The sequence below is a fragment of the Chiloscyllium plagiosum genome, chromosome 6, assembly GCF_004010195.1.
Source record: "Chiloscyllium plagiosum isolate BGI_BamShark_2017 chromosome 6, ASM401019v2, whole genome shotgun sequence".
Lineage (NCBI taxonomy): Eukaryota > Metazoa > Chordata > Chondrichthyes > Orectolobiformes > Hemiscylliidae > Chiloscyllium > Chiloscyllium plagiosum.
Window position 1 is genome coordinate 77,478,248 of NC_057715.1, and position 25,193 is coordinate 77,503,440.

General features: G+C 40.5%; 1 protein-coding gene across 1 annotated transcript; it reads left to right on the plus strand.

The window, feature by feature from the left end:
- Positions 1–407: 407 nt before the first annotated feature.
- sap18 (Sin3A-associated protein) lies at positions 408–18,922 on the plus strand. The gene is made up of 4 exons (XM_043691927.1): positions 408–564; positions 5,233–5,342; positions 6,068–6,190; positions 18,540–18,922. The coding sequence occupies exons 1-4, from the start codon at positions 451–453 to the stop codon at positions 18,694–18,696; spliced, it is 504 nt and encodes a 167-aa protein (XP_043547862.1). The 5' UTR covers positions 408–450; the 3' UTR covers positions 18,697–18,922.
- The last annotated feature ends 6,271 nt before the right edge of the window (positions 18,923–25,193 follow it).

Below are 25,193 nucleotides of genomic sequence, written 5' to 3' on the forward strand. Positions count from 1 at the left end.
TTCAGCTTTTCTATTCTTCCTGCCAATGTGCATAATCTTGCATTTTCCAGCATTATATTCCAATAACCAGGCTTTTGGTCACTTGCCTAACCTGCCTATATCCCTTTGAAGATTCTATATATCACCTTCACAACTTGCCTTCCCACCTATGTTTGTATCAGCTACAAACATGGCTATAGTATATTCATTGGGGGTGAAATAAGTGACAGTCAATGTCATTATCAGCCCCAAACGTCGATTTTCCTGCTCCTCGGATGCTGCCTGACCTGCTGTGCTTTTCCAGCACCACACTCTCCTCATTTTCGCCTAATGTCATTATCATATTCCCTCACTCTATTGCCAGTCACCATGGGCAGTTGCCAGGATAAAAAATGGTTGCTGCATTTGTCACAAACTAGTTATTGACATGCGCGTTCTGCGTGCGCGGCTCTTGGGGCCTGTTTGCTCTCTATGGTGCGGTCGCCATCACTGAGAGAGCGGAGGGGAGGTAATATGGCGGTGGAGTCCAGAGTCACCCAGGAGGAGATTAAGAAAGAACCGGAGAAGCCAGTGGATCGCGAAAAGGTGAAAATCGTTCGCAATGACGGGGGTTGGCGAGGGCTATCACCTGAGGCAGTAGCGGCGGCCTTGCAGGTTGAGTCAGGTCAAGGCCTGGGTTATGTCAATTCCGGGAAAGTGCACGTTGGAAGATGCCGCCGCTGCGGGGTCTCTCTCACTCTCAGACATGAAGCATTTTTCACAGGGTGGACTGACTGAGGTGCCGCGGTCTGAGCTGATTGAGGGTGAGGCCAAGGTTTCTCCTTTCGGCCCAATTTCAACCGGTAACTGGAAATTTCTACATCGAAAACCAGAAGTCTTTTTTTTAATAATTGTTTTGTTCTGAATGTTTTTCTTTGTGATACATTGTGAGGGTGTTAATAGGGTTCCAGTCAGAACAAGCTGCGAACCTGCACCTAAACATAAAATTGTAGGATTACGGCTAGGGACCAATGTAATTGGGGCAGGGGAGAAACAGGCGGTATCAGATCAGTCGCCTGTGAGCACCTACAGTTTAATTTAATTGACTGAAACTAAATTGGATATCGGGCATGTCGTAGAGAGTTGATATGACTCCTATTTTGCCAGCGCTGAGGACAAACTTCTGTTTCCATATATTATCAACTAAAAAGGGACATGGCTCATTGCTGTGTATGCAGAAACCACTATGTCCGAATCTTCATCCAGTCTTTTATGCCAGTCCATTTACTACTTTCTTAGTTCAGTTGTGAAACATCCCCCATTCAGGAGATGAAAACGTTAATCTCTCATTGTTTCAAAATAGGTGTGAAATTAAATGCAGAATTTTAAACAAGAAAGCTGTTTTTTATAACTTATGATTTTTTAAAAAGAAAAATCTCAGTCTCACTGAGAACTTTTGTGGGTTTTTTGTTTCTTTGAATATATTTTTGAGTCACATTAGAAATAATTTCCACAATTCCATTCCTTTTTTTCACTTGTGAGATGTGAGTATTCTGAATACCTAATCTAATGTACACCCGTCCCTAATTGTCTGAGCAAAAGTGATGGTGAGATGCCAGCTTGAACCACTTCTGCCCTTTGGGTGTAGGGACACCCAAAATGCTGTTAGGAAGGGAGTACCAAGATTTTGATCCACAACAGGAGATGAGCTTGATTTTGTCGACGTTCCCATGTATATGCTATCCTTGTCCTTGTAAGCAGTAGTCATGATTTGGAGGTGCAGGTGTTGGACTGGGATGTACAGAGTTAAAATCTTTCATCAGGTGGTTGTGCTACTCTTTCATCAGATGGTTGTGAAGTATAAGATCGTAAGGCACAGAATTTATAGCAAAAGTTTACAGTTTTGTTATAAACTGTCTTCCTATCTTATACTCCACAACCACCTGATGAAGAAGCAGTGTTCCAAAAGCTAGTGCTTTCAAATAAACCTGTTGGTCTATAACTTGGTGTTGTGTGATTTTAAACTTAGTAAGCAGCAGTGGTTTGGAAGATGTTGGCAGAGGAGCCTTGGTAAGCTACTGTAGTATACCTCTTAGATGGTACACATTGCTGCCCCTATGTCAGTGGCAAAAGAAGTGACTATTGAAAGTAGTGGTTGGGGTGCCAATCAGGTGGGTTTTTGTTCTGGATAGTGTTGAGCTTCTTGGTTGTTTTTGGAACTGCATGCAGACGATGGAGAGCCACTCCTGACTTGTGTTGTGAAGATGCTGGGCAGGTGTTGGAGAGACAGAAGTTTGAGTGACTCGTACATGGTGTGAATATATTGTGCCTGATGTGCATAAATGGCATTTACACAGCTCGAAGCTTTCATAATTTTCACATTTTTAAAAGAAAGTGATGAGTTTTCTTTGGATTGCTTTCATGGAGCTATTTGTTTGGCTGTTTTGCATGATGTTTGTAATGATACTGGCCAGATATGAGTTCAAATAAATATCAATTTTGGGTGTATCATTTCATTCAACCTAATTGTAATCAAGAGGAAGTTCAGCCATCTGAATTCAATGAAAGGTGGTGACTATCCTGTGACTATGAAGATACAGATTGTTTATCCAGGAGGTATAATGGCCACTTAACTCCTTTGCTGAAAATATGTTAATTTGATAGATGAGAGTAATGTGTCTTAGTAAAGATGTTGGGTATTCAAATAACTAGATATGCCAAAAGGATTAGTTGGCGGTGGCAATGGGATGGGACCAGAGTGAGACAGATCTATGGCGGAGTGAGTATGCCCATGTGAGCGATTAGAGGATCATTTCTTTGTTTAGCCAAGAATAAGGATATGTTTTAATTTTAATCCTTTTTATTTCCTGATTGACTATTACGGTACGTCAGAACCCTCTAAAATCTGCAATCCTAACTCCAAGTTGAGGACCTATTCAGAGGGTTCCACAAAATGGTAATTGCCCATTGGAAGTTTAAACTTGAGCAACACTTATTCTGACATACTGCCTGTGTTATATCTCAGAGGTCCTTATGTCTACCTTTCAAGACTCCTCTGTCTGTAGACCAGGATATCTCTTTTTCACCAGTTTACCTGTCACCTATGCACCAGTCTATGACAGTATTATTATTGGTGATCACCACAGAGATAAATCCCAACTTCACACAGGGCTCCATTCGTCATGTTGCACGGCCCTACTACTCTGCTGAACTGGAATATCTAGGATAAAAAGGATTGTGGAAAAAATAATTTATTTCAAGTCCCTGAAAAGTCACGTTGGATATCCATTGTTTTAACAGGGTATTTCTTATAAACCATGTGGTTTTAGGAATTTTCTGAAAGATATCTGACAAGATTTATGATTGGTAAGGAGCTAGTTTCTGTTTGATGTGGAGGTGCCAGTGTTGGATTGGGTTGGACAAGATCAAAAATCACACACCACCTAGTTGTAGTCCAGTGGGTTTATTTGAAAGCATTTGCTTTCGGAGCACTGCTCCTTCATCAGGTGTTAGTCTGTTTGAACAGTGTTTTGCTTGAGATTGTTTGTTTGGTTTTGAGTTGGGAAAAAGGCTGCTCTTTACCTTTCTGACTCAGCTTGTTATGAGTCCAGTGTAAAACTTGGTTTTCTGTTTTTAAGGGGGTCTGGACAATTTCTCGATAGTCTTTTCAGAGAGAGTTGAGTCCATAAAGGCTTGAGCAACTACTGGAAGAGTCTAGAGATTTATCTTTGTGCCATCATGTCATTTTGACATCCATCTGAACATTCAACAGTGTGTACTTTTTTGTTCCTTCAAAATCTAAATGTTCTTTTTCCCCAAACGTGAATCAGAGAAAAAAAACCATTTTGAAACATTTATAATATCATATTGCAAAGCATTTCAATCAATTCTGCATCATAATCTCTATTATTACCTGGGTCATATATATTTTGGCATGGAGCAAACCAGATTAGAGAGATTAATGCATGCCTCAAAGACTTGTGTAGGGGGAATGGATTCCTGTTTGTGAGGTATAGGCATGAGTACTGGCAACAGTGGGATCTGTACCATTTGGAGAGTCCTGCAAACCACATAACTATGGAAATACAAAGGATTTTGAAGAAAAATGGGGTCAAGGGATCAAACTTAGGAAAATAAATCAAAGAGAGGAAGCAAAAGAGAAAGGTATAAATACAGAAAATAGTAAGCAGACTGTGACAGGAAGAGATAGAAAGTACAAATCTAAGTAAATCAGATGAGAATAGACTGAATGTGAGGTGCTTTGACATGTCATAACTCAAGTGCAAGGCTATCTGAAATAGTGTTCAGTGTTAAATTATCCAGTTCACACAACTTTCATTCTAATACCATAAAAGTGTTTTGTTTAAAATGTTTAACTACTCTTGCCTGTTTGCTGCTGCTCCTCCTCCTCAACCACCCCAACCGTCTACCCTCATACACATACACTCCAATTTTTCCACCACACCTTCCAGTGAGAGTTTTGACCACTTTTAGGTATGAATTTTCTCAACGCCCTGATGTATTCTGTACGTTGCCTTATTCTGTGATGCCGCTAAGTGATTATTTTTCCCTCCCATTAAGTTCAGACTCTCTGGTCCCACAGTCTTGTTCAGTTCCTGCTCATTTTAAACTTTTATTTGCCTGTTCAGTATCTGTTACATTTTATTTCAGCTGTACAGTTCTTGCACTTTTAAAATCTACACTCTAACTGATCAAATATCACCCTTTTAAAATCTTCCACGAAGATGTTTATCTGTGTATACTCATAAATTTGCATAAGTTCAGCAGCCCCCAACACTGACTTTATCCAGCTTAATCCTAACTCATGATGCCATACATTTAAATCATGTAAAGTGGGTGCGGTAGAGTTTCAGAAATATAAGGTGTCTATTGGCATTATTAATTTACTATTAACTTTCAATTTGGAGAGCATACATTGTTTACTTTACATGCTGTGATTCAGAAAAAAAAAGGATATTTATTAGCGAAAAATACAACTGAATCTCTGTGCACCATTTCCCAAACTTTGCTGAAAAAAGCCCTTAAATCTTATTAATTTGTGTTTCTGCTGTTAATTTCTTGGACCTAGATTTGACATTTATGCCCATGTTTTGAGTAATAGCAAAATCATTACAGAAAAATGACATTTGGGATTTAATTTTAACTTTCCAAATAGAATTTTGCAAAAGAGTAATGCAATTTATGGTGATTTAAGAAACAAGTTATGTTGATTTGTTAACTTAGTTTTTCTTAATTGAATGTTTCAAAATTTAGACCTGCCCTCTTCTGTTGAGAGTGTTCACAACTAACAATGGAAGACATCATAGAGTGGATGATTTTGCTCGAGGGAATGTCCCATCTAGTGAACTACAGATCTACACTTGGTAAGTGTTGTAATTCTCCTGTAAAACATGCTTCCAGTCATTATATGGTGTGCTTAATGATGTTGTGGCTTTTGGAAATGGGTGTTTTAACTACTAGTCTATTCTGTCTTTATCACATGTTTTGCAAGGAATTTTTTTTAACTAGATTTCATTTCAAAGATTTGTCTGATTCAGTAGCCAACTCCTTGCTTCATTGACTAATAGTTCTTTTGGCCATACCTCCAATAATTGTCAATCAAATTATACAAATTCTTTTCTGATTTCAATTTTCTTCTTGCCTACAATCATAAGATTTGCATTATGTCTCCTTTATGCCTCTGATTCAACCATTATAACAGTTCCCTGCCCACTTTGTTGAATATCCTGAATAAATTTATCTTAAATAGAGATCAAAACAAACATTGCAAACAATTTTCAATCTTCCATTTTCTTCACCAACTCATGGTAAGTGTTTGTTCAGATAGTTTAAACTTATTGCCGCCTTTTTGTCTGTGAAGTAGACATATAATATGAAATTCCCTAATCAAGCATATCGGTTGTAATGTTTGTGTTTTGTACTCCTGAGGAGTGGTTTCCTTGGTGAGAAAAGTTGCTCTAACATCTTAAATTTATTTAGAAGTGGCAATTGTTTTCTTTGTTCCCTCACCATCCATGGTAAGCTACAATTCAAGTCTGTGCACATGAGCATTTAATAAAATTATACTTACATTGTTGTTTCTATTCAGGATGGATGCTACACTGAAGGAACTAACAAGTTTAGTAAAGGAAGTCTATCCAGAGGCCCGGAAGAAAGGAACACATTTCAGCTTTGCAATTGTGTATCCAGATCCTAAACGACCTGGCTACAGGTTTGTGTAGCTTTATATTCATCGTTTTTTATGAGCTTGAAATTGAAGGAGTATGCATATCTGGATTGTTTTTACTTAAATTGTGAATGAAAAGACACTATTTTTAATAGAACTTTTCCTTGAAATTCACATTGTGTCTGGTGATAAATGCTAGCTTCCGACTGCACTGGCGATTAATTGATAGCCAGTCTGTGGAAGAAAAGGAGATTTTCAACTTTGTTTCTGGACCTTCTGAACCTTGATTGTCTTCACCAAGAGCATCCAGAGGACCTTCTGTGAAGATACTGTTTCTGAAGCAAGCTATATTGGGAAAGATCCCTTTGGCATTGGCTTTTGTAGGTCATAACTTTAGATGGACATTCCACATCTTCTCTTTGTTTACCTTTAAGGACTAATTAGCAAAATGTATCTTTCCCAAAATGATTCTCCACAGGGAGAAATCTGTTCTCTTCCCCGCGCATTTACTTGTTGTATTTGTGTTTGTCTGTGTTTGTTTAGAGACTCTTCTTGGTGTTGCCAGTTCTTTTCAGGTAGCATAAATATAGTACTCCGAGTCAATAACGTACAGTACGAAAACAGACCCTTCTGTCCAACTCATCCATTATTCCAGTCCCATTTGCTAACAACTGGCCCATATCCCTCCAAACCCTTGCTATTCATATGCCTTTTAAATGTTGTAACTGTAACAGCCTTCTCCATTTCCTCTGGTAGCTCATTACATACATGCACCACCCTCTGCATGAAAAAGTTGCCCCTTAGATCCCTTTTAAATCTTTCCTCTCTCACCCTCAACCTATGCACTCTAGTTCTGGATTTCCCCATCCCAGGGAAAATACCTTGTCTATTTATCCTATGCATACTCCTCATGATTTTATAAAGCCCTATAAGGTCACCCCTCAGCCTCTGATGCTCCAGCGATAACAGGCCCAGCCTATTCAGCCTCTCCCTATAGCTTAAATTCTCTAACCATGGCAACATCTTTGTAAGTCATTTCTCAATCCTTTCAAATTTCACAAAATCCTTCCTACAGCAGGGAGAGCAGAATTGAACATAATCTTCCAGAAGTGGCTTAACCAATGTCTTGTAAAGCCGCAACATGACCTCCCAACTCTACTCCATACTCTCACCAATAAAGGAAAGCATACCAAATGCCGCCTTCACTATCCTATCTACCTGCAATTCCACTTCCAAGGAACTATGAACTGAACTCCAAGGTGTCCTTATTCAGCAACGCTCCTCAGGACCTTCTCATTAAGTGTATTAGTTCTGCCCTCATTTGCCTTTCCAAAATGCAGCACCTCCCATTTATCTAAATTAAACTCCATCGGCCACTCGAACTATTGGCCCATCTGATTAAACTCCCATCATACACTGAGGTAACCTTCTTCTCTGTACACTACACCTTCAATCTTGGTGTCATGATTAGATTAGATTAAATTCCCTACAGTATGGAAACACGCTCTTCGGCCCAACAAGTCCATACTGACCTTCCGAAGAGTAACCCACCCAGACCCGTTTCCCTCTAATGCACCTAACACTGGGCAATTTAGCATGGCCAATTCACCTACCTGCACATCTTTGGATCGTGGGAGGAAACCAGAGCAATTGAAGGGAATATATGGGGATGCAGCAGGGGCAATATTTGTGAAGAGGAACAACTCAATTTAAAAAAAAAAAGGGTGGGAGACTGTTAAAATACAGATTTGAGACTGCCCAGGGAATCCCTTATAGACTCAGACATGTAAGTCTCTCTCTCGGTTCGTCCCAGAGATCATACTCTCTGGAATAAAAAAACCTCTTACGGACTCATTTAATTTTAGTCATTCCCTTTTATTTACCAATAGCATCACTGTTACACCATAACACTGATATCTATAAGCTAAACTAACTAGGTTCTAATAACCTAGGAGAGTAGGGTACCAGTTCTTCAAGTGCCCCAGCAGGCTACTCTGATGTACTGAGACAAAGTGACTTCCTTTATAGGAGAAAGTGAGGACTGCAGATGCTGGAGATCAGAGCTGAAAATGTGTTGCTGGAAAAGCGCAGCAGGTCAGGAAGCATCCAAGGAGCAGGAGAATCAACGTTTTGGGCACGAGCCCTTTTTCCTGAAGAAGGGCTCATGCCCGAAACATCGATTCTCCTGCTCCTTGGATGCTGCCTTGGATGCTGCCTGACCTGCTGCGCTTTTCCAGCAACACATTTTCAGCTCTGGCTTCCTTTATACAAAAGGTTACAAAAACGTTGCATGTTCTTAGACAGATAACTGTGACAAACAATAATTCATTAGGAAGAAAAATTAATTGACAGGTCTATGCATGCTTGACTAATCACTCCTACAGGCCCTAAGCCATTCATTAGGTGGGAAAAACATATCCAGCTGAGTTAGGCACCTGCTAACGAGATAAGCTATAATAAAGAGGTACCAGTCTGAGCTAATTGGAGAGTTCATAAGGTAACCTTGCACAGCTCGCATGTCAGATACAATTGTTTTACAAAATGGCTTCTTAGCAAGGAGGGCAAACTTTTGACCATAAAATGGCTCTCTGACAAGCCACTGTTGGAATATTGCGTGCAATTCTGGTCTCCTTCCTATCGGAAACTATCGGAAGGATGTTGTGAAACTTGAAAGGGTTCAGGAAAGATTTACAAGGATGTTGCCAGGTTTGGAGGATTTGAGCTATAGGGAGAGGTTGAACAGGCTGGGGCTGTTTTCCCTGGAGTGTCGGAGGCTGAGGGGTGACCTTATAGAGGTTTGTAAAATCATGAGGGGCATGGATAGGGTAAATAGACAAAGTATTTTCCTGGGGTCGGGGAGTTCAGAACTAGAGGGCATAGGTTTAGGGTGAGAGGGGAAAGATATAAAAGAGACCTAAGGGGCAACTTTTTCCACATAGAGGGTGGATGGAATGGCTGCCAGAGGATGTGGTGGAGGCTGGTACAATTGCAATAGTTAAGAGACATTTGGATGGGTATATGAATATGAAGGGTTTGGAGGGATTTGGGCCAGGTGCTGACAGGTGGGACTAGATTGGTTTGGGATATCTGGTCGGCATGGACAGGTTGGACCGAAGGGTCTGTTTCCATGCTGTACATCCCCATGACACATTGTACCAGAATCTCTTCAATGTTACGCCTAGAATAATTTCTAAGTTAGGAGCAGACTCCTACTTTTTAAGTACTGAATCATTCTGTACCTGAGGTTGATATGTTCCCACAAGGTTGCATTTAAACTAATTAATTAGTCTTTGAATTAAACGTGCTTTCTTTTCAGGGTTGTGATTCAAATTCAAATGAGACATAAGATCTAATTAGTTAGAATTGACAGTGGGGCAGTCTGTAAGGTCTGTAGAGTGGTCTGCAAGAACAGCAAGTAAGTTAAAGCTTCATCAATATTACCTTTTACAGTGTTTGTATTTAATAACTGGTAATGGCTACTCAATATCATCATAAAGTCCCAAAATGCAATTAAATTCAATCCATAGCAGGTATGCAGTAAGCATTAATTTTCTACTGGCTTCAACAGCCTCAGCACTAAAATGCTCGCTCTCGCTCTCTAGTGTCCTTTTGAACTCTCAAGTCAGGGTCCTGTAACAGCAAAGATGTTTTTCTGTGTCTGCCCAGCTTGCAAGGGTGCTAAGAGTACATTATAATTGACAGAACCTGACCATCAATTACAAGGCTTTGATAGTACTGAGTTTCGTTTCCGGGTCAGAATCAAACACTTTCATTAACATTCATGACCATTCCCTTGTGAAATTATCACTGGGTGTCCTACTCACACAGATTCACTGATGCTAAGGCAAATGTTCTTAATTGTCTTAGAGCATCCTGTTGTCACTTGGTGAGCACAGATGTTTTTATCTTCTACGCTGGCTCAAAGGTGGAAGACAGAGGGTGGTGTGGAGGGATGTTTTTCAGACTGGAGGCCTGTGACCAGTGGAGTGCCACAAGGATCAGTGCTGGGTCCTCTACTTTTTGTCATTTATATAAATGATTTGGATGCGAGCATAAGAGGTACAGTTAGTAAGTTCGCAGATGACACCAAAATTGGAGATGTAGTGGACAGCGAAGAGGTTTCCCTCCGATTGCAACAGGATCTTGACCAGATGGGCCAGTGGGCTGAGAAGTGGCAGATGGAGTTGAATTCAGATAAATGTGAGGTGCTGCATTTTGGGAAAGCAAATCTTAGCAGGACTTCTACACATAATGGGAAGTGCCTACAGAGTGTTGCTGAACAAAGAGACCTTGGAGTGCAGGTTCATAGCTCCTTGAAAGTGGAGTCGCAGGTAGATAGGATAATGAAGAAGGCATTTAGTATGCTTTCCTTTATTGAGTATTGAGTACAGGAGTTGGGAGGTCATGTTGCGGCTGTACAGGACATTGGTTAGGCCACTGTTCGAATATTGCATGCAATTCTGGTCTTCCTATCGGAAAGATGTTGTGAAACTTGAAAGGATTCAGGAAAGATTTACAAGGATGTTGCCAGGGTTGGAGGATTTGAGCTATAGGGAGAGGCTGAACAGGCTGGGAGTGTTTTCCCTGGAGCGTTGGAGGCTGAGGGGTGACCTTATAGAAGTTTACAAAATGATGAGGGACATGGATAAGGTAAATAGGCAAAGTCTTTTCCCTGGGGTCGGGGAGTCCAGAACTAGAGGGCATAGGTTTAGGGTGAGAAGGGAAAGATATAAAAGAGACCTAAGCGGCAACTTTTTCACATAGAAGGTAGTACGGGTATGGAATGAGCTGGCAGAGGAAGTGGTGGAGGCTGGTACAATTGCAACATTTTAAGAGGCATTTGGATGGGTATATGAATAGGAAGGGTTTGGAGAGATATGGGCTGGGTACTGACAGGTGGGACTAGATTGGGTTGGGATATCTGGCCGGCATGGACGAGTTGGACCGAAGGGTCTATTTCCATGCTGTACATCTCTATGACTCTATACCTCGAGTTTCCCCCTTTTTCTGAGCCTTCCTGCCAGTCTATTTTCTGGCGTGTTCTATAATTCAGCAATATATTTTAGTCTAAATGCTTAAAGACATTTTTAGGCTATAGATTTTCTCAAGACAACAGTGCATCAGAGGAGCTGTGATTGGGGTAAGTGCAACAAGATGGTTAGCACAATTAAACTGTAGGGCTGGGGCTCAGGGACTAACATGGGAGATGAGAATGTTAATTAAAAGTTGAGTTGTTACATGTGGAAACTCAGTTTTTGATAAATCGATATGATGTTTATTAGTATTGAGCGGTGAGGGGATGGGAGAACATGCATTATGGAAGGCTTTGATTATCAGACTCACTGCAAAGTGCAACCCTTGCCACTGCCTTCCATCATTACTTGGGTCAAAAATGCCCAGTGGAAATGGAAAATGACTGGAGCCACACCCAAAGTGAATGGAGTAAGAGTTTTTATTTGTTGGAAAACACAGACTCTATCAGTGTGCAATGTGTGGCCCTTCAGGAGAAACTGTATTAATTAGGCATTTACACAGAATCATTACACCCTGCACATGAAATGCACACACTGTCCAATTATGTGGAATACAAATCTTGGCCACAAGCAATCTTGGACATGTCATTGATCATGACTGACTGATCACAGTCATCTCTGAAACAAAAGCAATCACAGACAACCTTAAAAAGTACCACTTGCAGACTTCAATTCGCAAAAACATTCAAAGGTCTCATAGGCTGCACAAGTGCACAGAGCTGATTTCCTCTCACCTTGAATGGTAACTATTTGTGAACATGCTTACATGCAATGCTGTCCTTCTTGTGGGAGCTGAGGTAAGTGGGCAAGGTTTCATTAATCCTCCCTCTATATACATAGAATAAAGCTCCCTGTGTCAAAAGCTTTCCTTCTTGGGAGTTCTCCAGTCTCACTGTGTAGAGGACTAGTCTAAACTGTCATTTGTGATTGACATGAATGACTGTTCACATTATATCAAGAACTTGTTTGGTTTCAGATATTCTCTCCACAGCATCATTGGAGCCATGACTAATGGATCCATCTACAGCAAGGATTATCACCATGACAGTGGTGCAGCAAAGTCAGAGAAAGTAAGGAGGAACAGATGAGCCAGCTAGTCCAGGGCCTATAGCTGCTAAACTGTTGTAGTGTAAGGTCCTCTCAAGATGTGGAGGCGATACAGGAGGCCAAGAGTCTTAATGCTATTTCCTCCAGATGAGTGAGGCACATTGCCACTTCAGACTGATGATGTCCCAGAACACATTCTCAATTCTGCTGTTGAACAGCATGGCCATCCCTTCCTAATGGCTGTTAGGGTGACAGTTCAGCAAATTTGTTGAGACTTCTACTCGCTCAACATGGCTTTCCTGTAGACTTGAAAGAATCCTCTAAGTAAATTACTTTTTTAGTTTGTCACTTCAGTCACCGATATACACAGCTGATGTTCAAGTCACCACAAAGAGTTACAGTTCTGCTTCAATTTTAAAAGCAGTATCATCCAGGGCAGCATGGTGGCTCATGGTTAGCACTGCTGTCTCACAGTGCCAGGGACCCAGGTTCAATTCTAGTCTCTGGCAACTGCATGGACTTTGCACATTCTCCCCATGTCTGTGTGGGTTTCCTCCCACAATCCAAAGATGTGCATGTTAGGTGAATTGGCCAAGCTCAATTGTCCATAGCGTTCAGGTATGTGTAGGTTAGGTGCACTAGTTAGGGGTAAATATAGGGGAATGGGTCTGGGTGGGTTACTCTTTGGAGGTTCGGTGTGAACATGTTGGGCCGAATGGTCTATTTCCACACTAAAGAGATTCTGTGATTCTATGAATACAGAATGATTTTCTTTTATGCCCCTGGTCCTGGTTAATCCATACTGACCTTTGTCTGACTCCATAATGAATTGGAGCAAGTCTGAACTGACACCAAGCATTCTAGTAGAACATACTGGCATACCATTGAGATGTGATTACATTTAGTTTTTAATCATATCAAATGTTATCAAAAGCTAGACTTTGATGAAAGAATGGCCTGACAGTTTTCCCAAGGACAAATTGTCCTAAACTGGTTTAAATAATTGTCCAAATGTGTGTTGCCAAGATACAGTTGGCTTTGAAACTATGAAATATTAAAAATACATGTTCTTTACTTTTTCCATGTATAACAATTTGTTTTAACAAAAAAACCCACCTTCAGTTCATAGTTTACACTTCAGATTAAATGTTTGTGTTTATTGAATTGCCAAGAGGTTGAATCCCAAGGAATGTGATGTATAAATCTTCATTACATCAGTAACCGAGGCATCAAGAAGCATCTACTTGTGTTAAGGTTACAGGGTAGAGTGTCTAAGAGGAGGAGTCCAGCAAGTCTGTAAATTTGTTAACTCGTGTAAAATGAAATCTACATTCAACTCCAACATAACAATGTAAATAGTTTGTTCCCTTTATAACAAGGGTAGGTGGTGTTTCGGTGGTTGATGGTGATGGTGATTCTCCTTCAGGCATTTTCTACACTGGGAAGTAGTGAGTGAAAACAAATTAAGGGGTAATTTTTATCTAAAGTCTAGTTTTCCCTTTTAATTTATCAGTTAACTAAATATTACACTTTGAGTTGAGTAACGTTTTTTTAATTGAAACCTTAAGTCTCTCAAACTGAGAGAAACTGTAATTAGTTAATGGCTGGATTAATCTAATTCTTTGAAGTTTGTCAGTTGTTTTCAAGAAGCATAAGTAGAGGCTTTCCTCAGTGCTGCTTTGGCAATCGGGTGGAAAGTAGGAATTTGTTGAGATAGACAAAGTTTGGTGAGTCACTGGACGCATTTCTTTCTTCCCTAATGTTTTCATTCCTGTAGTTAGCTTTTCCTTTGGTACAGCAGAAGCAGCTGATTGGTGACAACTGTTATGTTTTGTATTATTCAGAGTATATAATTTTAAAAATTACAGGATGGCAGGTCAGAGTGGCCAAATGGAGTGTACATTCTGCAATATTTGTGAAGCCATTGATTCACCATTTGTTCTAGATAACACTCTGAAGGAAGTATCACAGACTGTAAAACCCTGAGCTCAGGATTTCAGAAATGGAACAGCAGCTGGAATCACTGTGGTGTAATCACAGGTTGGAAGGATAAAGGCAGACAGCAAAAGGATGACTGTCAGGCAATCTAAAGAAGAAAATAGACAGGTATTGCAGGAGTCTATCTTGCTTGCGAATTGGTATACCATTTAGATACAGTAAACTTTGTTTGAACCTGCATTCTTGATAAATGGGCAAAAATTGTAAACCAGAAGTTTACTGTATTATCTAAATCTCCCGTGATGTCCAAGTAGTCATTTGAGGGTGTGAATGCGAAGGCTGTCTCTGCCGATAAGTTTTATTTAAGGCAAGGTTGCATTATTATTTGTGATTTATGCTGTAAATAAAGCATCCCCCCCCCCCCGCATTATGTTTCTTTTACTTAGTGTATGTTTTTACATTGATTATATAGACCTTTTGATCAAATCAGCATACTCCTGGTCCCATAGGTGCCAGTTAATAAAACATTTGCTGTACTAGTAAGGATGAATGGTTCTTCAAGAGAGTGCAGTTCGAGCTAAGTTGGTGGTACTATGGGCAGCTGGACAGTGGAGGAAGACTTATACAGGAGCAATAGTTATAGGGATTGCATAGTCAGAGGGTCATACAGGCATTTCTATGGGCATTAATATGGCTCCAGAATGGTCTGTTGCCTCCCCAATGCCAAGGTAAAGTATGTTATAGAGTTGTTGCAAAACAAGGTAATCTGCCAGAGGTCACGGTTGACATTGGTATCAGTGACCTAGATAGGAGTGGGGCTAAGGTCCTGAAAGCAGATTTCACTGTGCTAGATAGGGGTGATGGTCCCATGTGCTCGTGAATGTAGAACTTTGAAAATTGAGTGGTTGAACACATGGCTGGGCAGCAGGTTTCTGGGGCATTGCAAACTGTACTGGTGAAGGTCAGACCTGTACAAGCCAGATGGTCTGCACCTGAACAGGACTGGGATAAATATCCTTTGAAGGGACTTTTGCTATTGCTCGTTCTAAAGAAGGGTCACTGGACCTGAAACATCAACTTTTGTTTTCTCTCCACAGATACTGCCAAACCTGTTGAGTTTCTCTCTCAATTTTGTTTGCTTAAGTTTGTAGAAACTAAATTGGCATGGGGCTGGAAACCTGAGGACAAGTTCAAAGCCAGAAATGGGGCAGAAATTTAGTGAGTGACTGAAAGACAGGAAGCAGAGGTTGAGAAATGTACAGCACAAGAATTTGGCAGTATTAAAAGGTAATGCAAACATAAGGAGTATAGCAAAACATAAGGAGTGGTCGACACAGGCATCTATCAGCATTATATCATTACTATTGTGGTGTCTTGGCTTAAAGAGGGACGATGATGGCAGCTCAGCATCCCTGGATAGAGCTTGTTTAGCAGGCCAGAGAGGAGGATAAAACAGGTGGGCTTAGCATTCTTCTTTAAATCTTCAATTACAGCTGAGAGAATGGATGCTATTTTAAATGAAGTGTCAAATGAGGCCACTTGTGCGTTAAATTCAGAAGCAAATAAAGGGGCAGCCACACTGCTGCACATATATAGATCCCCAACAGAGAGAGAGAAGCAAACGTAGGCAAATTCCTGAGTTAAAACTCAGTTGGTTGGTAACCTCAACTACCCAAATGTCATTTGGGATACAGACTTCCTGATAGGGAAGGAGGGTACATAATTCTTAAAATACATTCAAGAGAATTTTTTTTAGCCAGCATGTAATAAGCTTATCAAGAGATGGCACATTTTTTGTCTTAGGAAATTAAGATGGGTAGGTGAATGAAATAGCAGTGGTGATCATTTTGGACACTGTGATCCTAATACAGTTAGATTTAGCATCATTACGGTTGGAGGAAAAGACATAACGTGAATAAAGGTTCTAAGTTGTGGTAAGACAGCATGACAAACCTGGAATGATCTGGCAAACTTGAATTGGATAAAGTCAGTGGGAGGCATTTAAAAGTGCAATTCTGGGCACATTCGTAGGCACGTGTCCACAAAAAGCAAGTGTGGTAATGCTAAATTTAGGGCATAGTTTTGTTAAGGGAAGGTCGTATCTTAGAGAACCTAAGATTGGGTTGTCTTCCTGAGAACAAAGAAAACTGAGGGGTGACTTCTTTGAAGTGTACAGAACAATGATGGCCTTGAATAGAGTGGACAGGGAAGACCTGTTTCCTCTAGTTGGGAGATCAATTATCCAATGGATTGCAGATTTTTGATGGTCTGGCTAGAGGGGACATACGAAAAAAAACCTTTTCACCATAAATGTCTGGAATTCACTACCTGGTTTAGATGTTGAAATGGAAGTCCTCAACTTATTAAATAGGAACTTAGGTCTACACCTGAAGCATTGTAACCAACAAGACTACAGACCAAGTGCTGAAAAATGGGATGAGAATTTATTCAGCCAGGGCAGAGATGGCAGGCTGAGTAGCCTCTTTGTGCTGTAAAATATCTGTAGTTCTGTGTGTTATTTGGAGGAGTGCTTGTTTGAATTTTCATGTTACAAGTTGTTAACTAGATTTATTATAAAGCTTATTCTGTTTTCTGTTTGTTATAAAAAGCTGGTGGATCTTGAGTCTTGGAGTTTCAAAGAATGAGGGGGCATCTGATTGAAACTTACTGAACACTGAGAGGCCTGGATAGAGTGGATGTGGAGCACATGTTTTCTCGAGTAGGAGAGACTAGGACCTGAGGGCACAGCTTCAGAATTAAGGGACAACTCTTTTGAACTGAAATGAGGGGGAATTTCTTCAGCCAGAGAGTGAAGTTGATTACTGCAGAAGCCTGTGAAGGGCAAGTCATTGGGCATCTTTAGGACAGAGGTAGATAATTCTTAATTAGTAAGGGCATCAAAAGTTATGGGGAAAAAGCAGGAGAATGGGTTTGAGAAAGATATCAGCTCTGATTGAATTATCCTGATGTGCAGGAAATGTATGTTGTTGGCTGTCAGCTTTAAAGTGGCAGTTTGGAGGTCAGCAGTATGGTTAAGATGGATAGTAGGCAATAGGCAGGTGAAGTGGGTGAATAAATCCACTCCAACTAATTTTTCACCGTCTAAGGGGAAAGGATTTCTGTCAAAAAATATATGTTGCACTAAACTATGTATAAAACAAGTTGCTTCCTAATAATATTTTCATAAGGTGAGTTACTTGTTACTCATTTAATATGTATCTGATAAGTTTGAGAATGCAATTGATGCAGAGTTATTTGGTGGCCAAAGCCTTAACTCTGAGGTGCTTAAATTAGCCTGTTTCTTTTATTCACTCCCGGGATGTGACTGTCGCTGGCTGTCTATCCTTAATTACCCTTGAGAAGGGAGTGGTGAGCTGCCTTCTTGAACTGTTACAGTCTGTTTATAGACCAAAGGACACTGAAGAAATAGTGATATCTTTCCAAGTTAGCTTGGTGAGTGGCTTGGAGGGGAACTTGCAAGTGGTGATACTCCTAAGTATTTGCTGACTTTTACTTCTATCCAGAAGAACATCATGAATTTGGAAGGTGCTATCCAAGAAGCCTTGGTGAATTTCTGCAGTGCATCATGTAGATGGTGCAAATTGCTAAGCTAGGTGTTGGTGGAGGGAGTGGGCAGTATTCCACCACACTCCTGATTTGTGCCTTGTAGATGGTGGACAGGTTTTGGGGAGTCAGGAAGTGAGTTTTCCATGCTAGGATTCCAAGCCCATGACCTGCTCTTGTTTCCACTTTATTTAAAAGGTTAGTCCAATTCAGTTTCTGATCAATGGTAACCTCCAGGATGTTGACAGTGTAGGATTTAGTAATGGTTATGTCGCTGACTCCCCTCTCATTGAGGACAGTCCTTGCCTGGCATTTGTGTGGTGTCAATGTTACTTACCTCTTATCAGCCAAGCCTGGATATTTCCAGGTGTTACTGAATTTGGGCATGAACTACTTCAGTATCTGAGCAGTCATGGTATCTAAATCCATTATTCTTTTTATTTTGGCAATATTAACAGAAATCAAAATGGCATAAATGCACATGGATTGTACAGATTATGTAGACTTAGCATATCTAGCTATGTGTCTAGTATCTGCTATCTAAAAGGGCAAATAAGGTGCAGAATAAAGCACAAATTATAAAGTGTAATTTTCTGTCTAGAATTTGATCAGTGAAGCTTTATATTATTAATTAGTCCCATTGTAGTTTTAAGAGGATGTTTGGAGTTGCTTAAAGGGAAAAGGTTAAAGTATAGAGTGTTTAATTGTGTCTTAAACAAAACTACATTGCTCATTGAGCAGTCCTAATAGATTTTAGTTTTTAACTGTGAAAATTGCATCTAGATGACTATTGTTTTGCTTTTGTATAACAGAGTGAAGGAAATCGGTACCACTGTTTCAGGGAGGAAAGGACCAGATGACTCGATGACATTACAATCGCAAAAATTTCAAATTGGGGACTATCTGGACATTGCAATAACACCACCTAGTAGAGCACCGCCTCCACCTGGCCGCATGAGACCATATTAATGTTCCTTCCTCACCCGCTTTGGGCAGCTGTGGCTGAAATTTGGTGGCCCTGTATATGTAACCAAGAATGTTGGCATGTTTCACTGTATTTTATTCCTAAACAGGGTAATTTTTGAGAGATAATTTTGACTGAATGCAGATGTGGGGAAGCATCTGTGCGCTCCAGCTACAACGTTTTTGATTTTGTTTAGTTTGTTTGCAATTTTTTAATAAAATTGTGCCTTCATTTCATTGTTTTTGACTCTAGAATGTTCACATAGAATTTGTCCAGAAACTTTAATGCAATCTGGGTTTATTAAAAATGACATATCACAGTTCATGATCCTCTTCTCAATACCCTGAGCCAAGTTTTACTTTGATTCATAACAATATAGTTATACAAGTGTAACTTAGCTAGCATATTCACAGTCTTAAAAGGTCTACAACACACTGCTGTTTACTTCACCCAGCATCATTCCTCTATTTCTTAAATATTATTGGTGGTCCTTTAATTCTGATGGTCACTGCCTTGTTGACCTCACCGTGATAAATATCTTCTGCACTCTCTCCAGTGCAATCACATCCCTCCTATAATGTGGATTCTGGACTATAAACAGTATTCTAGCTTTGGCCAAACCCATGTTTTATACAGTTAGCATAACCTCTCTGCCTCAGTTAATATTGGCAAGTATCCTATATGCCTTTTCAACCATTTTATCTACCATTCCACTACCTAAGGGACCAATGGATATGAACACCAAGCCTCTCCGAAACCTCAGTGCTTCCCAGGATCCTACTGTCTATCATGTACTCCCTTAATTTGTTCTGTCCAAGTGCATAAGCATACACTTATCTGGATTGAATTCCACTTGTCTCTGACCAGCCCATCTGTATCCTCCTGTAATCTAAGGTTATACTCCACTATTTACTACCCTGCCAGTTCTTGTATCATCTGTGAAATTACTGATTAACTCGCCTATATTTGATTAAAATGGTAACCTCAGTCAGTGCAGGAATTGAGCTCATGCTGCTGGCATCACTGCATCACAAATCAGCTGTCTGGCAACTAAGCTAAACAAGATCCAATAAAGTCAAAATTATTTCTATATATACCACCAGTAGTGAGAGTCATGTGGAACTTCACTGGCTTTCAATTACAAAATAGCCCTTGACCATCATACTCTGCCACTTGGTCAATTCTGGATCCAGTTAGCCAAATTTCCTTAGATTCCATGGGTTCTTCGATCATATACATTACACTAATGTATTCACTTGGTTGTCTCAGAAAAATTCAAACAAGTTGGTCAGACATGATCTTCCCTCTTAACAGAATAATGCTGACTGTTTTTGACTAATCCCTGCCTCACCAAGTACAAATTAATTCTATCCTTGGGCGTTGCTTCTAATAGTCTCCTGACCACTGAGGCTAGAGTGACTGACTTGTAGTTTTCTGATTTTTTTTCCCCTTCCTTCTTGAGTGATCGTACCACACTGGCAATTCTCTGGAACCTTCTGTGACTAGAGAGGATTTGAAAGTTATTGCCAGCAGCTCGACTATTTCTTCCTTTGCCTCAACAATCTAGGATGCATTTCATCCAGCCCTGGGGAGTTCTTTTAAGCCTGCCAGACCACCAGAACAATGCCTCTGTCTATGCTAATTTCTTTCATCATTGTTATAGTCATATTCCCTGAATTCTGTACTTCTCACTAGTGAATGAAGTATTAATTTGGGACTTACTTTTTCCCTAGTTATCTTTTTACTGTAAGTACTTGTAAAATAACAACTTGTAAAATTGCAGAATAAAAAAAGGAAAATTTTTTTGCTGTCCTGATTTCCCTTTTTAAGTTTCTCCTTCTACAATCAATATTTCTCTAAAGTCTCTGCTGTTTTGGCTCTTGGTATCTATCCTAAGCCTCCCTGGTTCTCTTTATCCAATCCTGTATATTCCTCTATCCGGTGTTTGCTTTTATGTTGATTCTGCCCTTTATCTTTGTTGAACATGCTGGCCTTAACAAACAGTCCCAATGTCCCAGCAATGTAAAGCCCTCCTTCCTGCACCATCTCTCCAGTAATGCATTCATCTGGACTAATTTATTTTTGTACTCTATAGCAGGTGGCATTGGGCGTACTACAGAGATTACAACTCTTTTTCAGCCTTTATTGTTGGTAAAGAACAATATTCTTTTCTAATTGTCCTCCTCCTTCAGAATGCCCTTTAGCGATAACCCTGACATTGGAACTGGGGAGGCTGGAGTCTTTGTGGCTGCAAAAACACCTGTCTAGTCCCTTTACAGTTTAATCTACCACTATAGCCTTACTGTTCTTTTTCCTCCCCTCTTGGGCAAGAGACACACTCATGGTGCCATGACTTTGGCTCTCACTGTCTTTCCCTGTAGTTGTCATCCCTAACAATATTCAAAATGGTCTATCTGATTTAAAAAAGGGGGGTGGGGGCTGAGGAACTTCTGGACAAATTTTCCTCTACCCTTTCTGCATGTTCAGCTATCACCTGTGGTGTGACCACCTCACTGAATGTGCTATCCACAACATACTCAGTATTGCAGATGCTCCACAGTGAATTCACACTCCAAATTGTGGTTAGCCAATATTTGCATCTGGACACACCTCTGTTGTAAAGAAAGGTCACTGGACCAGAAATGTTAACTCTGCTTTCTTTCCAAAACGCTGCCAGATCTACTGCATTTGTCCAGCAATTTCTGTTTTTGTTTCACACTTCCTGCATGTCATCAGAGTCAGTTGAAATTTCTATGATTTTCCACACAGTACAGGAGGAACATATCACAGCTGTGAGATCTGCTGCCATGACTTCCCTTAAGCCCCCTAGTTCCTCCCTTTTGGAAAAAAAAATGCTTATAGAGTTAAACAGAATGGAAATAGACCCTTCAGTCCCGCCAGTCAAACCAACAATAATCCCAAACTAGACTAGTCCACTTGCCCACGCTCGGCCCATATCCCTCTAAATATCTATTCATGAATTTATCCAAATATCTTTTAAATGTTGTAACTGTACCTGCATCCACCATTTCTTCTAAGTTCATTCCAGTATGGTTAAGATGAATAGGAGGCAATAGGCAGGTGAATAGAGTGAATAAATCCACTCATCAACACTAATCACTCCATGTAAAGAAAAAAAAATGCCCCTCGTCTTTTTAAAATCTTCTCATCTTAAAATATGTCCTCTATTCTTGAAATCCCCTACCCGAAGGAAAAAACATCTGCCATTCAACTTGCCTATATGCAATCTCTCTCATTTATCCAAATTAAACTCCATCTGCTACTCCTCAGCTCATTGATCCAATTGATCAAGATCTCTTTGTAATCTTGGATAAATTTTCACTACCCACTCTACCACCAAGTTTGGTGTCATTTGCAAACTTACTAACCATGTCTTCAATATCCTCATCAAAATCAATTATATAATTGACAAACAAAAGTGGGCACAGCACCAATCCCTTTGGTCTCATATAAGAATACTATAAGTTTACCTTCCTTATGCTAATTTTGTTTCCCTTTTCCTATTTTGTTTACTAATATTGCTTTATTATATTGTCTCTTTCACATTTCTATTAGATTAGATTAGATTACTTACAGTGTGGAAACAGGCCCTTCGGCCCAACAAGTCCACACTGACCCGCCGAAGCGCACCCACCCAGACCCATTCCCCTACATTTACCCCTGCACCTAACACTACAGGCAATTTAGCGTGGCCAATTCACCTAACCTGCACATTTTTGGACTGTGGGAGGAAACCGGAGCACCCGGAGGAAATCCACGCAGACACTGGGAGAATGTGCAAACTCCACACAGTCGCCTGAGGTGGGAATTGAACCCACCATTTCTTTGGAATTAACATTCATTTCGAGACCATTATTAGATTCACAGAGTCATAGAGATGTACAGCATGGAAACAGACCCTTTGGTCCAACCCGTCCATGCCTACCAGATATCCCAACCCAACCTAGTCCCACCTGCCAGCACCCGGCTCATATCCCTCCAAACCCTTCCTATTCATATACCCATCCCGAAGCCTTTTAAATATTGCAATTGTCCGAGCCTCCACTACTTTCTCTGGCAGCTCATTCCATACATGTACCACCCTGTGCATGAAATGTTGCCCTTTAGGTCTCTTTTATATCTTTCCCCTCTCACCCTAAATCTTTGCCTTCTAGTTCTGGACTCTCCCACCCCAGAGAAAAGACTTTGTCTATTTACCCTTTCTGTGCCCCTCATGATTTTATAAACCTCTATAAGGTCATCCTCAGCCTCTGACACTCCTGGCAACATCCTTGTAAATCTTTTCCGAACCCTTTCAAGTTTCACAACATCTTTCTGATAGGAAGGAGACCAGAATTGCATGCAATATTCCAATACTGGCCTAACCAATGTCCTGTACAGTTGCAACATGACCTCCCAACTCCTGTACTCAATACTGACCAATAAACAAAAGCATACCAAACACCTTCTTCCATATCCTATCTACCTGTGACTCTACTTTCAAGGGGCTATGAACCTGCACGCCAAGGTCTCTTTACTCAACAACACTACCAGTAAATGTATAAGTCCTGCTAAGACTTGCTTTCTCAAAATGCAGCACCTCACATTTATCTAAATTAAACTCCACCTGCCACTTCTCAGCCCATTGCCCCATCTAATCAAGATCCGTTGTAATCTGAGGTAACCTTCTTCGCTGTCCACTACACCTCCAATTTTAGTGTCATCTGCAAACTTACTAACTATACCTCTTATGCTCGCTTCCAAATCATTTATATAAATGATAAAAAGTAGTGGACCCAGCACCGATCCTTGTGGCACTCCAATGGTCACAGGCTTCCAGACTGAAACCCACCCCCCACCACCACCCTCTGTCTTCTACCTTTAAGCCGGTTCTGCACTCAAATGGCTGGTTCTCCCTGTATTCCATGAGATCTAACCTTTCTAATCAGACTCCCATGGGGAACCTTGTCAAACATCTTATAGATCATGTCCACCACTCTGCCCTCATCAATCCTGTTACTTCTTCAAAAATCTCAATCAAGTATATGAGACATGATTTCCCACACACAAAGCCATGATGTCTATCCTAAATCAGTTCTTGCCTTTCCAAATACACGTACATCCTGTCCCTCAGGATTCCCTCCAACAACTTGCCCACACCGACGTCAGGCTCACTGGTCTATAGTTCCCTGGCTTGTCCTTACCACCTCTCTGAAACAGTGGCACCACATTTGCCAACCTCCAGTCTTCCGGCACCTCACCTGTGACTATTGATGATACAAATATCTCAGGATGAAGCTCAGCAATCACTTCCCTAGCTTCCCACAGAGTTCTAAGGTCCTAGATATTTTTCCTTTTTTTGCGTTTCAAGACATCCAGATCACCAGCACTTCCTCCTCTGTAATAAGGCAGGATGTCATCATCTATTTCCCTATATTCTGCATCTTCCATGTCCTTTTCCACCGTAAATACTGATGCAAAATACTCGTTTAGTATCTCCCCATCTCCTGTGGCTCCACACAAAGGCCGCCTTGCTGATCGTTGAGGGGCCCTATTCTCTCCCTAGTTACCTTTTTGTCCTTAATGTATTTGTAAAAACCCTTTGGATTCTCCTCAACTCTATTTGCCAAAGCTATTTAATGTCCCCTTTTTGCCTTCCTGATTTCTCTTAAGTATACTCCTCCTGCTTTTATATTCTTCTAAGGATTCACTCGATCTATCCTGTCTATACCTGACATATGCTTCCTTCTTTTCCTTAACCAAACTCTCAATTTCTTTAGTCATCCAGCCTTCCCTACATCTACCAGCCTTTCCTTTCACCCTAACAGGAATATACTTTCTCTGGATTCTCATTACCTCATTTCTGAAGGCTTCCCATTTTCCAGCCGTTCTTTTACCTGTGAACATTTGCCCCCAATCAGCTTTTGAAAGTTCTTGCCTAATAACGTCAAAATTAGCGTTTCTCCAATTTGGAACTTCAACTTTTAGATCTGGTCCATCCTTTTCCATCATTATTTAAAATCTAATAGAATTATGGTTGCTGGCCCCAAAGTGCTCCCCCACTGACACCTCAGTCACCTGCACTGCCTTATTTCCCAAGAGTAAGTCAAGTTTTGCACCTTCTCTGGTAGGTACATCCACATACTCTATCAGAAAATGGTCTTGTACACACTTAACAAATTCCTCTTCATAATGCAGAAGTTGCAGGATCAGTTCATTCCAAAAAGGAAGAAAGATCCTAGGAGGAGGCATAGGTGGCTGTGGCTGATGAGGGAAGTTAAGAAACATATAAAGTTAAAAGAGAAAATGTATAACATAGCAAAGATAAGTGGAAAACGGAGGACTGGGAAGCTTTTAAAGAACAACAGAGGATTACTAAGAAGGAAATACGCAGAGAAAAAATGAGGTACGAAGGTAAACTGGCCAATAATATAAAGACAGAAACAGGGGAATATTTTAGGTATATGAAAGGCAAAAAAATGGTTAAGAATAAAATTGGGCC

Bases quoted from the DNA above. Each gene is read 5' to 3' on its own strand.
- sap18 (XM_043691927.1), top strand. From the start codon at position 451: ATGGTGCGGTCGCCATCACTGAGAGAGCGGAGGGGAGGTAATATGGCG. The intron at 5,343-6,067 runs GTAAGTGTTGTA...GTTTCTATTCAG, and splicing joins GAACTACAGATCTACACTTG to GATGGATGCTACACTGAAGG. The intron at 6,191-18,539 runs GTTTGTGTAGCT...TTTGTATAACAG, and splicing joins CCTAAACGACCTGGCTACAG to AGTGAAGGAAATCGGTACCA.